Source organism: Pituophis catenifer, unplaced genomic scaffold (genome assembly GCF_029215685.1).
Source record: "Pituophis catenifer annectens isolate HBS135680 unplaced genomic scaffold, rPitCat1.0.hap2 SCAF_1, whole genome shotgun sequence".
Taxonomy (NCBI): Eukaryota; Metazoa; Chordata; class Lepidosauria; order Squamata; family Colubridae; genus Pituophis; species Pituophis catenifer.
Window position 1 is genome coordinate 277,028,089 of NW_027256881.1, and position 13,716 is coordinate 277,041,804.

The following is a 13,716-nucleotide window of genomic DNA, read 5'->3' on the forward strand; positions in this document are numbered from 1 at the left end:
TGGAATCAGGACCAATTTGGCAGAATAAGGAGTTGCTGACTTTTCCTCCCCTCTTAATGTTTTTTATTATTTATCTGACCAGGTAAGCAATCTGTTGTCTACCAATTACATATGTACCCAACGTAAGAAGTGAACAGAGGGAAGCAGGAACTGATGATTTACTGTAATACATTGGAGGCCATTTAGTGGGAAGCTGTCAGCCTACTTATCAATGATAACATATATTCCGACAAATCAGCATTTTCACATAAACTTATAGAATTGTTATCTGTAAAATGTCCCCAAACAAAGAACATATTAATGCTTTTCTAATAGTGATTTTCAGATTGGCAATGAAATTCAACGGGCACCTATAAACGAAGACTTTAATCTAAGAGAGTCATGGTGGTGCAGTGAATAAAATGCATATTGCAGGCTCCGTCAACTGCCAGCAGTTCAATCCCGACACGCTCAAGGTTGATTCAATCTTCCCTCCTTCCAAGGTCGGTAAAATGGGGATCCAGATTGTTGGGGGCAATATGCTGACTCTGTAAACTGCTTAGAGGAAGCTGCAAAGCACTAGGAAGTGGTATATAAGTCTAAGTGCTATTGCTAATCACCCTTTCACAATAAAAACATCTATAAAAAACAGATGTTCCAACCATTACAAAAACATGTTTTTATATCCTTAAAAGACAATTTAAGTGTTAAATTTAATCATTTAAGGAATGATTATAGACTTAGAGGCAAGTGGATTTTCTTGGTTTTTTTCCTTGAAAACATTTTATCTTCTCCAGTTTGTTTTCAAGGGGAAAAAAAACCAAGAAAGTCCAGTTGCCTTTTGAAAAGCATGTTTGAGAGAACCATGACCTGGATGACTGAGGATCTCCCTAGGGACTACTAAGGTCCTGTCAAAAAGTGATTGAACTGATAGGAAAGGGCACCCATAAAGCTACAGCAAAAAGGATTAAAGAAATGTTAAAGAAAATGAGATCACTTGTTCAAGAAAAAGGGAGAATCAAGAGGATCAGTTGTTTCCAAAATGCCAGAATATTACTTTAAAAATGCAATAGATGTTAGAATGTATATTATGCATCAAATCTGAGAAAGTGCTATCAAATTCAAGAGGATGAGTTATCAAATCACATCAGAGAGAACATTAGAGTTAAAATTTTTTCTCAATTAATAAACTTTTGTCCAAATAGAAAACTAATGCAACTGAGGGGAAAGGGGGGGGGGGGGAGAACACATCCTTTAACAACAGACAAACAAAAGAGTGAACACTATAAATGAATTTATACCAAATTAACATAGCAAATGTCATTAAAAATCCTCAAGTGTATGTATGTGTGTGTATTCATATTCAAAGCAGGAAACTAGTTACAAAATTGGTTTGAGCCTTGGACAAGGGTACTAAATGGGATCAAAGAAACTGCAGAGAAGTCCAATTCTGTTTTTTACCAATGAGGATGCTCAGGCATCAATTTGCTTTTTCAGGCCACAGCCAAACAGGGATAACAAAGGAGAATTTTTTTTTCTGTGGTGACAGAAATAGATAGATCTCTTGTTCTAGATGGTGTGTATTTCAAGGACTGTTAACCTCTCTCTTTATATATATAGGTTATAAATTGAGATATTCCCAATCCCTGCAGAAATCTTTGGCTCCTTATTGCTCCTCATCTTCAATTTTAAATGAAAAAAATTAAGTTTTACCACAGAGATAAAAAGAAATATAGTTTCATATCAAATGGTTTACAGATTTTGTCTTTAGTTGAAAATTTATATAGGTATCTTCAGAATCCTATACGTAAGACGTGGAATGCTAATTGTTAACAACCGAAGACAAATTGTGAAAGTGTACCAAAGATTCAAGCACAAAAGCAAGAGATAACATCGGTTGTACACATGTTGGTGTTTGAAGAGATTAATGAAAGAACGAACATCCTGCATAATTAATATTTGTTCTCCATCTTCAACTAAATATAACGGCAGTCTCAGTCAGAGGAAACATTTTTTATTAATTTATTTTTTTCATAAATGAAAGGAGTTCACACAATGAACTCAGTTGCAAAAGTTACAACTCTGAACTTTTTGTATCAAGGCTTTAATAACCAATTTAGGAGCAAAAATCAGGCATAATATTGCAAATTGGCTTTTTTCTTGGCCTGCACCTCCAAAATTCCTTCCATGTAATCTTCATGGGTAAGTTCCGTTGCTCCGTGCCGAAGGGCAATCATTCCCTGACCCAAGAAGGGGGAAAAATCATTCAGCAAAAGTTCAATATAACTGACATAAGAAACTATAACTCTTTTGTTTTACAAAGTCTCCATAGGTCAGCAGTTAGGGGAAAAAACAGATTTCCAATGGAAACTGACCAAACCTACTTACCGCTTCCACACACACAGCCTTGCACTGTGCACCATTGAAGTCATCTGTGCATCGTGCCAGCTCTTCATAATTCACATCAGGACTGCAGAAAACAAGAGTTTCATTTAAAAAAAAACAAAACTCAGTGGGAAAGATATATGACTTAATGTTGAACATAACCCATGTAACCCATACCAATTCGCCCTTACTTTATTTTCATTTTCCTAGAAATAGGGAAGGACAAGAAATGAAGACCTGACTTAATTCTGAATCTAAAATTCAACTTTTGTTGTAGCATCTGTTTTTATTACTGTAATATTTTAGTACTATCTTCACAGTCATATAGATTAGGAACTTGCTTTTCACAAAATAGCTAAAATTCAGAAAAAGTGTAGTAGTTTTTAGTGAATGCCATATTCAGAGGCAACTACCATATTTTTGCACAATAAGACACATTTCCACCCTCAAAAAAGTGGGTGGAAATGTGTGTGTGTCTTATAGAGTGAATATTGCGGCGTGGGGAGAGGGGTTGGTGCGGCGGCAAATGCTCCAGTGTTCCCAGGCAGTGGCAGCTCAGCTGACCGATGGTGGGCGCAACAGAGCAGAACCCTGACGAGCCACGTGCTGGGACTGCGATAATGTGCTGAAGCTGATCAGGCTGTTTGCTGCAAGGACACTAGCCAGATGAATATGGATGGATGCTGGGAGGCAGATTTTTTCCCCCTTCTCTAAAGCTAATGTGTGTCTTATGGTCTGGTATGTTTTATAGCGCGAAAAATATGGTAATTATGGCATACTCTGAATAATTCATAATGCAGCCAACATCATCCAAATTACATTCCCCTTCTGCTTAATACCTGACATTCATTTTGCGTGAATGGATCTGCATAATCCTGGCTCTGGCCTCTTCATTGGGCATTGGGAATTCAATCTTGCGGTCTAACCGTCCTGAGCGTAGCAAAGCAGGATCTAGGATATCAACACGATTGGTTGCAGCAATCACCTGGATAAAGGACATACTTTGTAGTTGGGCACACGCACATTCTATATACTACAACTATTAAAATTATGGTAATAGATGCGATCAGTCCTTAGCTTTCATGTAACCCCTGGATATGGTATACACATTTTTCTTCAAAAAAAGATTAACATTCTAGCCCTGTTCATCCTGCACCACAGGCTAATAAAATATTTTTAAAATAATGACTCAAAGCTATTAAAAAACTTCAGCTTGGTTACCAATCTGATTTCTAAAGCTACTCTATAATAACTGCTTACAAATATTATTATTATATAGGAAGAACTGCTTCCTATATTAATGGCAGGCAAAGAGTTACCTTGACTTGTGTGTTGGGTTGAAACCCATCAAGCTGATTAAGCAATTCCAACATGGTCCTCTGTACTTCACGATCACCAGCTTTTTCACTGTCAAATCTGGTGGGAAAAACAAAGATTTATTTTTTATTACCCATTTTCTGTTTTATTACCATTTTCTGTAGAAATATATATAGACTTAATTAAAACACTACTTTGAAGTAATAACAACAAAAAATCATTCCATGTTCTCATAGCCCATGTATTTAGCATATCATGTTTTTATGTAAATATTGTTTCCTCCTATATCAGCATTAATGGACTAACAGAGGAAGGGGGTCTAATATACAGTATTCTTCTATGCTGAGGCCATAGAATTTTGTCCTTCAGTTGACAGCCAATGTACATTGAGAATTATGACTGGCAACTATAAAAAACTCAAACAAACACTGCCTTCTTCCACCTCAAAATAGATGTTACAAGGACCCATGTATCTAAATTTCAAGATACTACAGCTGTAGAACAGAGGGTAAAATGCAGTGACTCTTATCAGTTTTTGTCCCTTTCTGTATTTTGCTCTTCCATCCAAGAGCATTAAGCCATAACAAATTTGAACAGAGCAGCAAAGAGAAACCAATAAAAGAGAATCTGGGCCCCCTGAGAAAAAAGTCCAAAAGCATCTCAATGAGTTGAACTGATTAAAAATGAAGATGGCAGTAACAGAATGGACTGTCTCGTAATTGGTCGTAAGCGGTTGCTATTCAGTAGGTACACTTCACACTGGACTTTACTGCAAACCTCACATTGCATTTCATAAACAAAGAATTCCCAGTTACCCGATCTTACTAGTATAGTAGCCAGCATATAGTATATGCTGAAAATTGTTCCCTACCACATGCAAGTTGTAAATTAAAAAACGTATACAGTATATATTCTTGAAGAGTTGGAGGTGATACTAATTAAGAATTGATCTCTAAAGGAACACCACTGTCATAGTTGGGATATATGAAGAATGCCGGCTCTAACTCAAAACTTGTAGACTGAGAATCCAGCTCTTACCTCTTTGTGCCAATGGCATCAAGTTCATCAATAAAGATGATAGAAGGTGCTTTCTCCTTGGCCAATGCAAAGGCATCTCGGACCAACTTGGCTCCGTCACCAATAAACATCTGCACCAATTGTGGACCAGCTAGTTTCAAGAATGTAGCCTAAAACAAGGCAAGAAATAAGATATGTGTACTCTACCCTGTTTCCCACAAAATATGACATTCCCTGATAATAAGTCCAATCGGGCTTTTGAGCGCATGGCAGTAAGACTAAGCGCTTATTTCAGGGTTCAGAAAAATATAACACGGGGTCTTATTTTCGGGGAAACATGGTATATTCTGCCTTAGTGTAGTACTCTAGGTAATAACAGAAATGGTATTAAAGGTAATATTTTGCAATCTATAATGTTGGAGTAATTTAGTTCAGCCCCATATTCAATATGGAAACGACCAAATCACAGGTGGCCATCCAGCTCCCAAAATTTCTGGCAAGAGGGCATCTAACACTGTTTTAAGCAAAAAAATTTTGTCACATGCTTTTTGTGGACTACTAACACATTTCCCTTTATTCTCTTCTTCTTCAAACAATTGTCTACAGTTCCTTCAACTCCTCCTCCTGAAGTTTGGTTTTTAGGCTTATTGTCCTGGTACTTGTCTTCTAAATTCAGTTTCTTTATAGCCGTTTTAAAATGCTGGAGACCAAAGTTCAAGAAAAGCTAACCAGTATAGAAAATAAATTTTCATAGAGCACAACAGAGCAAATACTAAATTAAAAATTAGGGGACTAGGTTCACTGTCAGTACAATGTCTTTAATTTTAAAAAAGAAACCCTGAAGCATTCCATAAATTCCGAGAAGCCATCAGCAAGCACATCGATTCTACCTTTGTCTGAGCAGCACAAGCTCTGGCCAAGAGGGTCTTTCCTGTTCCTGGAGGTCCATACATGAGCACTCCTTTAGGAGGTTGGATTCCCAGGTTTTCAAATTTCTCTTTATGATTCATTGGCAGAACTATCGCTTCTACCAGCTGTAGAAACAAAAAGTAAATGAAATCATCTTCTTAACTGATGAATCCCTGCTGGCTCTTGTCATCTTGATTACGGAACAGGTTAGCATTTTAAAAACACCTAAAACATTTTCAAAGCTCTGTAAATATTAAGCTAAAGAAACAGTAGCCTCTCATTACCTCTTGGATTTGTTTATCTAGCCCTCCAATATCACTGTATTGTTCTGTAGGTCTCTCATCCACTTCCATGGCTTTCACCCTTGAGTCGTACTCTGTGGGCAAGGTTTCCAAAATCAGATAAGAGTCTTTGTTCACTCCCTGCGAACAGAAATCCACAAAAATGCTTTTTTGAATTCTACTTCTCCCCCATTTTTCTCACATCTTACTCATGCAGTTATTAAGAGGGTGGAGAACTCTACTCCTATTATACACAAAATGGATTCACAACATAGTAATATGAAAAGGCAGGGGAGGAAAAAAAGAGGGCAGAATACATTATTCTCAGTCGCTTGAGAAAAATTAAATTTGCCCTTAAAGCTATTATTTCAGAACATTAAATACAATGAGCAGTACTGTATCAATTTATTCTATTAAAATGAGAAAGAAGATGCAAGCTTTTTTTGTGTTATTTTAAGGCACTAAACAGCTTTGAGATGAGAGAAAAGCAGTAACGGTAGATGGTACAAAACAAAATGGTAATTTAAATTACAGCTGAAATTAAATATGCCAAGATTCAGACTTACAGAAAATACATTATATATTATTAAAACAATATTAGGCTGTTTGTCTGTTAAAGAACTATTAAGATATTATTAAAGATATAATGAACTATAGATGTTTGTAATCCGAATTCATTTATCTGCCATACTTGAAACTAGTGATTAGCATACTTCCCAACCACATTGCAAGGGAGGCCTACTAAGGACTGAATAAATATTGCAGTCATAAGGATTAACTGGAATAAGCAAGTTTACAAATACTGTGAAAGTCATAGGAACAGTGGGGTTATCTATGAAGTTGCTTTGTTTTTAAAATAAAGGTGTATATTTGGTTCTTCATTCTTATGCAGCATAGTAACTACTTACCACTAGATCTCCAGGCTTTAACTTTTCAGCATCAACTAACCCAATCACAGGCAAAAAGTAAGTCTGTTGAATAAGAGGCAACAAAAATGTTTTCAGCTTGGCCTAAATCGTATCAGAATTGTTCGCATATTTTCACTTTAGATGTAGGATGTCCTAGATTAAAATTGCAGATGCTTGTTAAGAACAAAATAGTTTATCTTAATTACAGTATTTATTTCAACTTTGCCTTTTTATGCAGAGGCGCAAAGGGGTTAAAATATATTCTACATCTAACATATAACCTTAAAATGTCAAAAACCAAAATAGAACATTTCAGTTTAAAACTAATTCTCAAAAATGTCTGAATTCATACATTTTAAGCACATCCTTGAGTGGGAACACGAAGAGGGTAGACTTTTAGCAGATCACACTACGATCCTGACTAATCTTCAAGCTGGACATCCTCTAGTCCAGATAAATAAACTTTAGAATTCTTAAACATGGCCATTACTGAGAAATCTGGAAGCTGAAGGATGCGCATCTGGACGACGTCCACTTGGAGAAGATGAATTTCGACTATCATGAGATTCACCAAATCAAACCATATAGTAGTATCATTCAACTGTTCTTTCCATGTTCAAGAAATTATATTCAATTCTAGGCATCATTAGTGAGAAAGATGTCAAGTAACACATATTGTTGAGAGCCCCGGCCAGTTGGAATTGTCAAGATTGAACTGGATCTTATTAATATAGGGCAACATCAAGTGTTTTTTCGGCAAGACCCGTCTATCAGGGCAACCTGGTCTACCCAATTATAGGACGGAGGATACTGCTTCCGCTTTAGTGACAAACTATTTTTGTGTTGAATTTATAAAATATAAATTCGATAAAATATAAATTCAACATAAGGCAACATATGTTTATATAATTAAAAGTACTTTGTTATGCTGCGTTCACCTGTCGAGTAGAGGTTTTGATGACAGCACACTTGCCCTTCCTTTGTGAATCAAGATCAATATTTGCTCCATCCTCTTCCTGGTCATTGGGGTCAACATCCAGAAGCTAAAGATGAAAAAAGATCAGATGCAAACATAGTTATATTGGTCAAGCATATAATGTTATCACAATGTACTCCTGAAATACACAGCAGTGGACAAAGGCACTAGATATTTAGTCAGTCTAATGCAGTTGTTCTCCTACAAGCTCTTCAAAATGTTACAGACCCACCTCTCAAAAAATAATACTTTCTTTTGTTGAGGAAAGCAGGGCCCTCACAGAAATAAATGGATAAATAAACTATAAAGTAATAAAATCATCTACTTTTTATAAATCTTAATTGATGTAATCAGGCAGTAGATCACTTATTTTAGCCTAAGAAGCAAATTGTGGCAATGATCTTATTTCTTCCTGAAAGGGGAATGTTTACAGAATCAACTTCACCTATAACAGCCTACCTGTACTATAAAAATATTTAATTTTTATATTGACCTTTCTCTGAAAACAGCCAGGTTAGCAAGATAAAAACAAATTTGACTCTTGTATCTGCAATTTAGCATCACCCATCATCCCACTTCAAGAATAATTTCTTCCAACATTTTCCTGAGTTTTTTTAAAAAACAGGATTCCTGATTTGATTGTAATCACCGATTTATATATGCTTACTTTGAAATAACACTCATTATTCTCTTTCATAAATCTTTTGGATTGCATCTGAGAAATTATAACAAGAAAGAATATCAACTCAGATTATTAAAAAGTGACCTCTTTTTTAAGCAGGACCAAGTTATAATAATCTCATTTTGCACACCCCATTTCCTATTCTTTTCTTCAGGGAATTCACTCGCACAAAAATTATAATATAGATGCTATAGGCTATATATTATACTATAAAAAACATACCTCTATGACATTGGATACAAGGTATGGCAGAGTTTTATTCACTTTGATCTTTTCACTATTTTCTTTAATCTTGTCTTTCATTGCTTGTAGCTCATGAGTTACTCTCAGTACTTCACTCTTCATGATCTGAAAATCCAGAACAATTATTCTTAAAAAAACAATTATCAGCTTTCCTGCAAATCTGGAATAAGATAATGAAAATGGGGAAAATGCTAGGAACCAAATGAGTCAAAAATAAAATGAAATAGCAAAATAACTTGGTTTTAACAGAGGTAATCGGTTTTGTGGAATTCATTTTCTGAGGAAAAACCAAATCAGCAATTAGTTTTAAAAATATTGCGTAGCAAGCAAGCTCTTGTGAAAACTGCATGAGAATCAGTAAATGACTATTATGCATTCATGTGATAATAAGAGAAATACAAAATAAAGGCCACTTTATTTCATACCCACACTACTACAATATTAGCTAAAGATAGGAGATACATCTTGTGGGAATATGCCAGAATGGGTGAACTTTCCATGAACCAAATTAAGTTTTGTACCTGTTAGTTCAGTAAACACATTTAGAATTGGGTTGAACGGCCAACTTTTAAATAAATTACATCATAATTATGCAACCCATAGTGCATTAAAAAGGCAATTTACCAGCATTTTAAAAAAAGTAATAAATATGACACAAGATTTATGCCGAGTTCCTCCAAACCTCACTGCCACCACCAGCTCCACCACTTCTGCCATCCCACTAGTCACCTAATGATCTATTGGCACACCATGTAGACACTTCCAATTTTACACGGGAGAAAACCCGAATAACCAAAGACCTACATACACACACACACACACACACACACATACATATATAATTATTGTTTCAGCCAGGGTTTTTCCTACGTAAGTCAAGATGTTTCTATAGCCATAGTTCAGTCTCCCTTAAGTCTTACAACAGACAGCAAAATGCTGGTGAATGTCTGATAAAGCCTAGAAAATAGTGAATTGGGATTTCACTGAACTATGGCTATAGAAACATCTTGATTTATGTAGGAAAAACCCTGGCTGAAACAATAATGCATATATATATATACATACATATATATACATACATACTGTGGAATGAGCTGCCTCCTGGAATACGATTGATCCCGGACCTCCGGACCTTCCGTAAAGCCCTGAAGACGTTTTTATTTCATCAAGCCGGCCTAGCCTAAATGGTTTTAATTGGGATTTTAAATTTTATGGATTTGGGGTTTTAAATTGGGTAGCCAGTGATTTAATTCTTTTAATTATCTTAACTTTTGCATTTGTATGTTTTTTAATTTTGGCTGTTCACCGCCCTGAGTCCCTTCCGGGAGAAGGGCGGTATACAAATTAAATAAATAAATAAATAAATACATACATACATACACATACATACATACACATATTTGTGTATATACACATTATATTTTATACAAATTATATATATTAGATAGATAGATGTAGATATTATATATATAGATATATAAAACACTCAGAGGGCCCGAATCGCAAAGGCACCCAGTACAATTTGTAGGCACCCTAGAAAGAAGAGAAACTTTTAAGCCCAGGTTCCCAAGGCGGGAAACTCCAGTTAAACCGACCTTGATTTCACTATCCAGCAGGCGGGTTCGCTGGACGATCTCTTCCGTGGACATCTTCAACACCTCTTCCCCGATGCCATCCTAGAGAGAAATAGCCAGTCATGGCAAAAGGCAAACAGGCTCTGCCGATCACGGACCTTCACAGCCAGGCCTGCTCCCTGAGGGAATCTCTGCAAGCCCCCCCTCCCCCCACACACACATACATCACAAAGCGACTGCACTCACTACTAATATTGCCCGCCGGCCCCTCATTCTCGGCAATAATACCGTCCCCGGCTTTACTTACCTCCGCCTCATCCCAAACCGACGCCATTTTTCTCCCCCTCAGGAGAAGAGCTGACCTTTGAATTCTGGGGAGCAGATACCACACGCTGGAGGAAAAACAAGGGTTCTCTCCCCTGCCGTGAAACCCAACTCTTTTTTTCTGTTAGCGTCGCCACCACGTTGGCCTCCGCCGCCCTTTCAATTTAATTAGTTAACTTGGAGCTACTTGTCGAATCTGCGGTGTCCTGATCACGTGATCGCCGTCCAAATTTGCTGAGGGGGTGGCATTTCCTCAGTTCCGCGGCTGAGATTTCGCCGCCATCTTAGTCAGGGGCAAGAGCGGAAGCCCGCCTGGAGCCAGTAGAGATAAAAAAAATAAATAAACAGAGTCGGCACGTGGTTTCACCTAAGGCGGATTTTCTCGGTGCCCGGAAGAAAACGCCGCCACCCGTGTGAGCGGACCACGGACGTGATAAGGCGCCTTTAGTGTTGGTCTGAAATTGCACCCATGGTTTTCAATTTTTTTAAAAAAACCTTTTTTCCCCCGCAAATGATTCCCACATGCTAACTGGGGAATTCTGGGAGTTGAAGTTCTCACATCTTAAAAAAGTTGCCAAGTTTGAAACCCCAACCTCCCCCCCTCCCCCAAATTTAGACTAAGAATGCTCTTAATTTAATTTGGCTTTTTTTTTTTTTTGTTCTTGTATCTTATACCCGGACAGATACCGGTTGCTGTTGCAGCATGTGTTCAAAGGCAAGAAATTGTTCCTATCACCCTTCTCCTCCCACTTATGACTGTATGACTGTAACCTTGTTGCTGGTATCCTTAAGGTTTATATTGACAGTTTCCCTATGACTATCATTAAGTGTTGTACCTTATGATTCTTGACGAAGGTATGTATCTTTTCTTTTATGTACACTGAGAGCGTATGCACCAAGACAAATTCCTTGTGTGTCCAATCACACTTTTCCAATAAACTATTCTATTCTATTCTATTCTATTCTATTCTATTCTATTCTATTCTATTCTATTCTATTCTATTCTATTCTATTCTATTCTATTCTATTATGTTTTGTAAAATCAACTTTGCCTCCTTGCAATAGTGTGCCTCGGTGGTTTCTTTTACCACCATTTATCTCCAGGAAGTATTTCCTCTTTTAACTCCAGAAAGTGGGGGGGGGGGAAGGCTGATCACCTGTAATGCTTTACTGCCAATGAAAATGTAAAAATTAAATCACTCATCTAATGGAATCGCTTGGCTTTACAGTGTGAAAGCTACCATAAGGCCATAGTGTCAGAGATTTCAGCTATTCTGCCCTTCTGTGAGATAAATCAATCTTATTAGAGAAAAAAATAATCAAAACTATAAAATATTTAAAAAAAATTTTTTTTTTAAATTTGATTTATATGCTGCCCTTCTCCGGAGACTCAGGGCGGCTTACAATGCGTTAAGCAATAGCCTTCATTCTTTTGTATATTTTATACAAAGTCAGCTTATTGCCCCCACAAACTGGGTCCTCATTTCACCTACCTTAGAAAGGATGGAAGGCTGAGTCAACCTTGAGCCTTGGAGAGATTCGAACCAGCAGAAATTGCAGGCAGCTGTGTTAATAACAGGGTGCACTAAACCCTTGTACTATCAAGGCTCATTTTGAAGGCTTTTTGATGCTGCAGGTTCAATTGTTTTTTTTTTTTTAAAGAAATCCGTTAAAAATCTAATGCTCCCAGTAGATCACAAGATGGTGCTATGGTAAGCAGAATTTCTCCATCCTAATTATGGTTATTGTTAAGATATTAAAGAAGAGAATACAAGGACATACCTAACGTATAATTCCAGACTGTTATAAAATGCACTTATACAAGGATACAATGAATATTAGATGTAGCAAAAGAAGTAGAACAGTTCTGTGGGGTAATTCCAGCTGTTTATCAGAGCTTTCAAAGAAAGAATATTTGTCATTTCTTTCCAGCTCAGACACAACGGATTATTGTTTTCCCAGGGTTTCAGTTTTAAAATAACAAGCCAATTTTGCTACAAAAAAAAGAGCTGGAGTATCTCCTAAATTAAATCTCATGCCTGAGAGGTGTATATGCAGATTCAGGTGCTATTTGGCATTTTCTTAGCATAGGCATTGCAACTCCTGCTCAACTTTTCAACCATTGTAGTTGGATCATGGTATACTGTTCCCACACCTATTTGTATCATGGGATTCGTAACTGTGAATGCTAAAATAGAGGTCTGTACCATTTCCTTTCCCAGCTACAATTCATCACTATGAACTGTATAAAGAATTTGTTTAAAATCACTATCTCCTCCACTGACATTTGTCTATGAGCAATGTCATATATGCTACTAATATTTTTCTATGATTTGGTATTGGGGTAATGGTAAAATTAAGCATGCATAAGAGGGATTACCAATTACAAGAAGAATCTGATTGCAGTTACTCCAACTAAAGGTGATGCAACTACTGAATGTAAAGATTATTCTATTACATGGACATATCACACAATTGATGACTTTATGGAATATATGAAAACAAGCACCAAACTTTGTTTACTCACATTCCCTTTTGATATTGGTAGGAACAAGATGAAGCTGATAGTATTTAGTAGCAAAAATGTGGAAAATCCAGATAAGAGGGATAAATATGTTTCCATAGAACTTTATCAAGAAAGCTTGTATTTTTTGTTGTCTTGCAGGTTGTAGTCCTAATAAACCTGGAGAACAGTAGATTGGTATCTATATTTTTATAAAGTATTTTTCAGCTGTTTAAAAGAAAACTGATCACAAAAGCTGGTAGATTTGTCTTAAAAATGCTACTGCTTATAGGACTGCAGATAGTTTATGTAAAAAAGTATGTTTATTAAATACTTAAACACAAAACCAGTGCATTTCCTATTAGTGACTATGTTTCCATTTTTCTATTAACAAATTAACAGTTAATATACATCACTTGCTTTTCTACTGCATTGCATCAGTAAAAAGATGGTCAGGTCAAATTAACAAAATGCCTGTTTGTGGAATTAGAAAATATCCTAGAATGTTTGTGCAAGTTACTAGATTCTCTTTATCACGAATAAGGGGAGCCTTACTAAGGTTGTTATAGTTCAGGGTTGGTACAAACTTAGGCAAAACAAAGACTGACTAATTAGAAA

The 13,716-nt window shown here is 36.5% G+C and overlaps 1 protein-coding gene across 1 annotated transcript; it reads right to left on the reverse strand.

The window, feature by feature from the left end:
* Positions 1 to 2,031: 2,031 nt before the first annotated feature.
* Positions 2,032 to 10,661, reverse strand: PSMC3 (proteasome 26S subunit, ATPase 3). The gene is made up of 12 exons (XM_070936844.1): positions 10,579 to 10,661; positions 10,293 to 10,373; positions 8,677 to 8,802; positions 7,735 to 7,839; positions 6,797 to 6,859; positions 5,892 to 6,029; positions 5,589 to 5,732; positions 4,720 to 4,868; positions 3,684 to 3,780; positions 3,204 to 3,349; positions 2,368 to 2,449; positions 2,032 to 2,219 (listed from the first exon to the last, which is right to left on the reverse strand). Exons 1-12 carry the CDS (start codon positions 10,603 to 10,605, stop codon positions 2,109 to 2,111), a joined length of 1,269 nt encoding a protein of 422 aa, XP_070792945.1. The 5' UTR covers positions 10,606 to 10,661; the 3' UTR covers positions 2,032 to 2,108.
* Between the last annotated feature and the right edge of the window lie 3,055 nt (positions 10,662 to 13,716).

Coding starts and splice junctions, on each gene's coding strand:
- PSMC3 (XM_070936844.1), bottom strand. CDS start 10,605: ATGGCGTCGGTTTGGGATGAGGCGGAG. Junction 3,350..3,683: donor AACCCAACACACAAGTCAAG/GTAACTCTTTGC, acceptor TCCTTTATCCAG/GTGATTGCTGCAACCAATCG. Junction 2,220..2,367: donor AGGCTGTGTGTGTGGAAGCG/GTAAGTAGGTTT, acceptor TTCTTGGGTCAG/GGAATGATTGCCCTTCGGCA.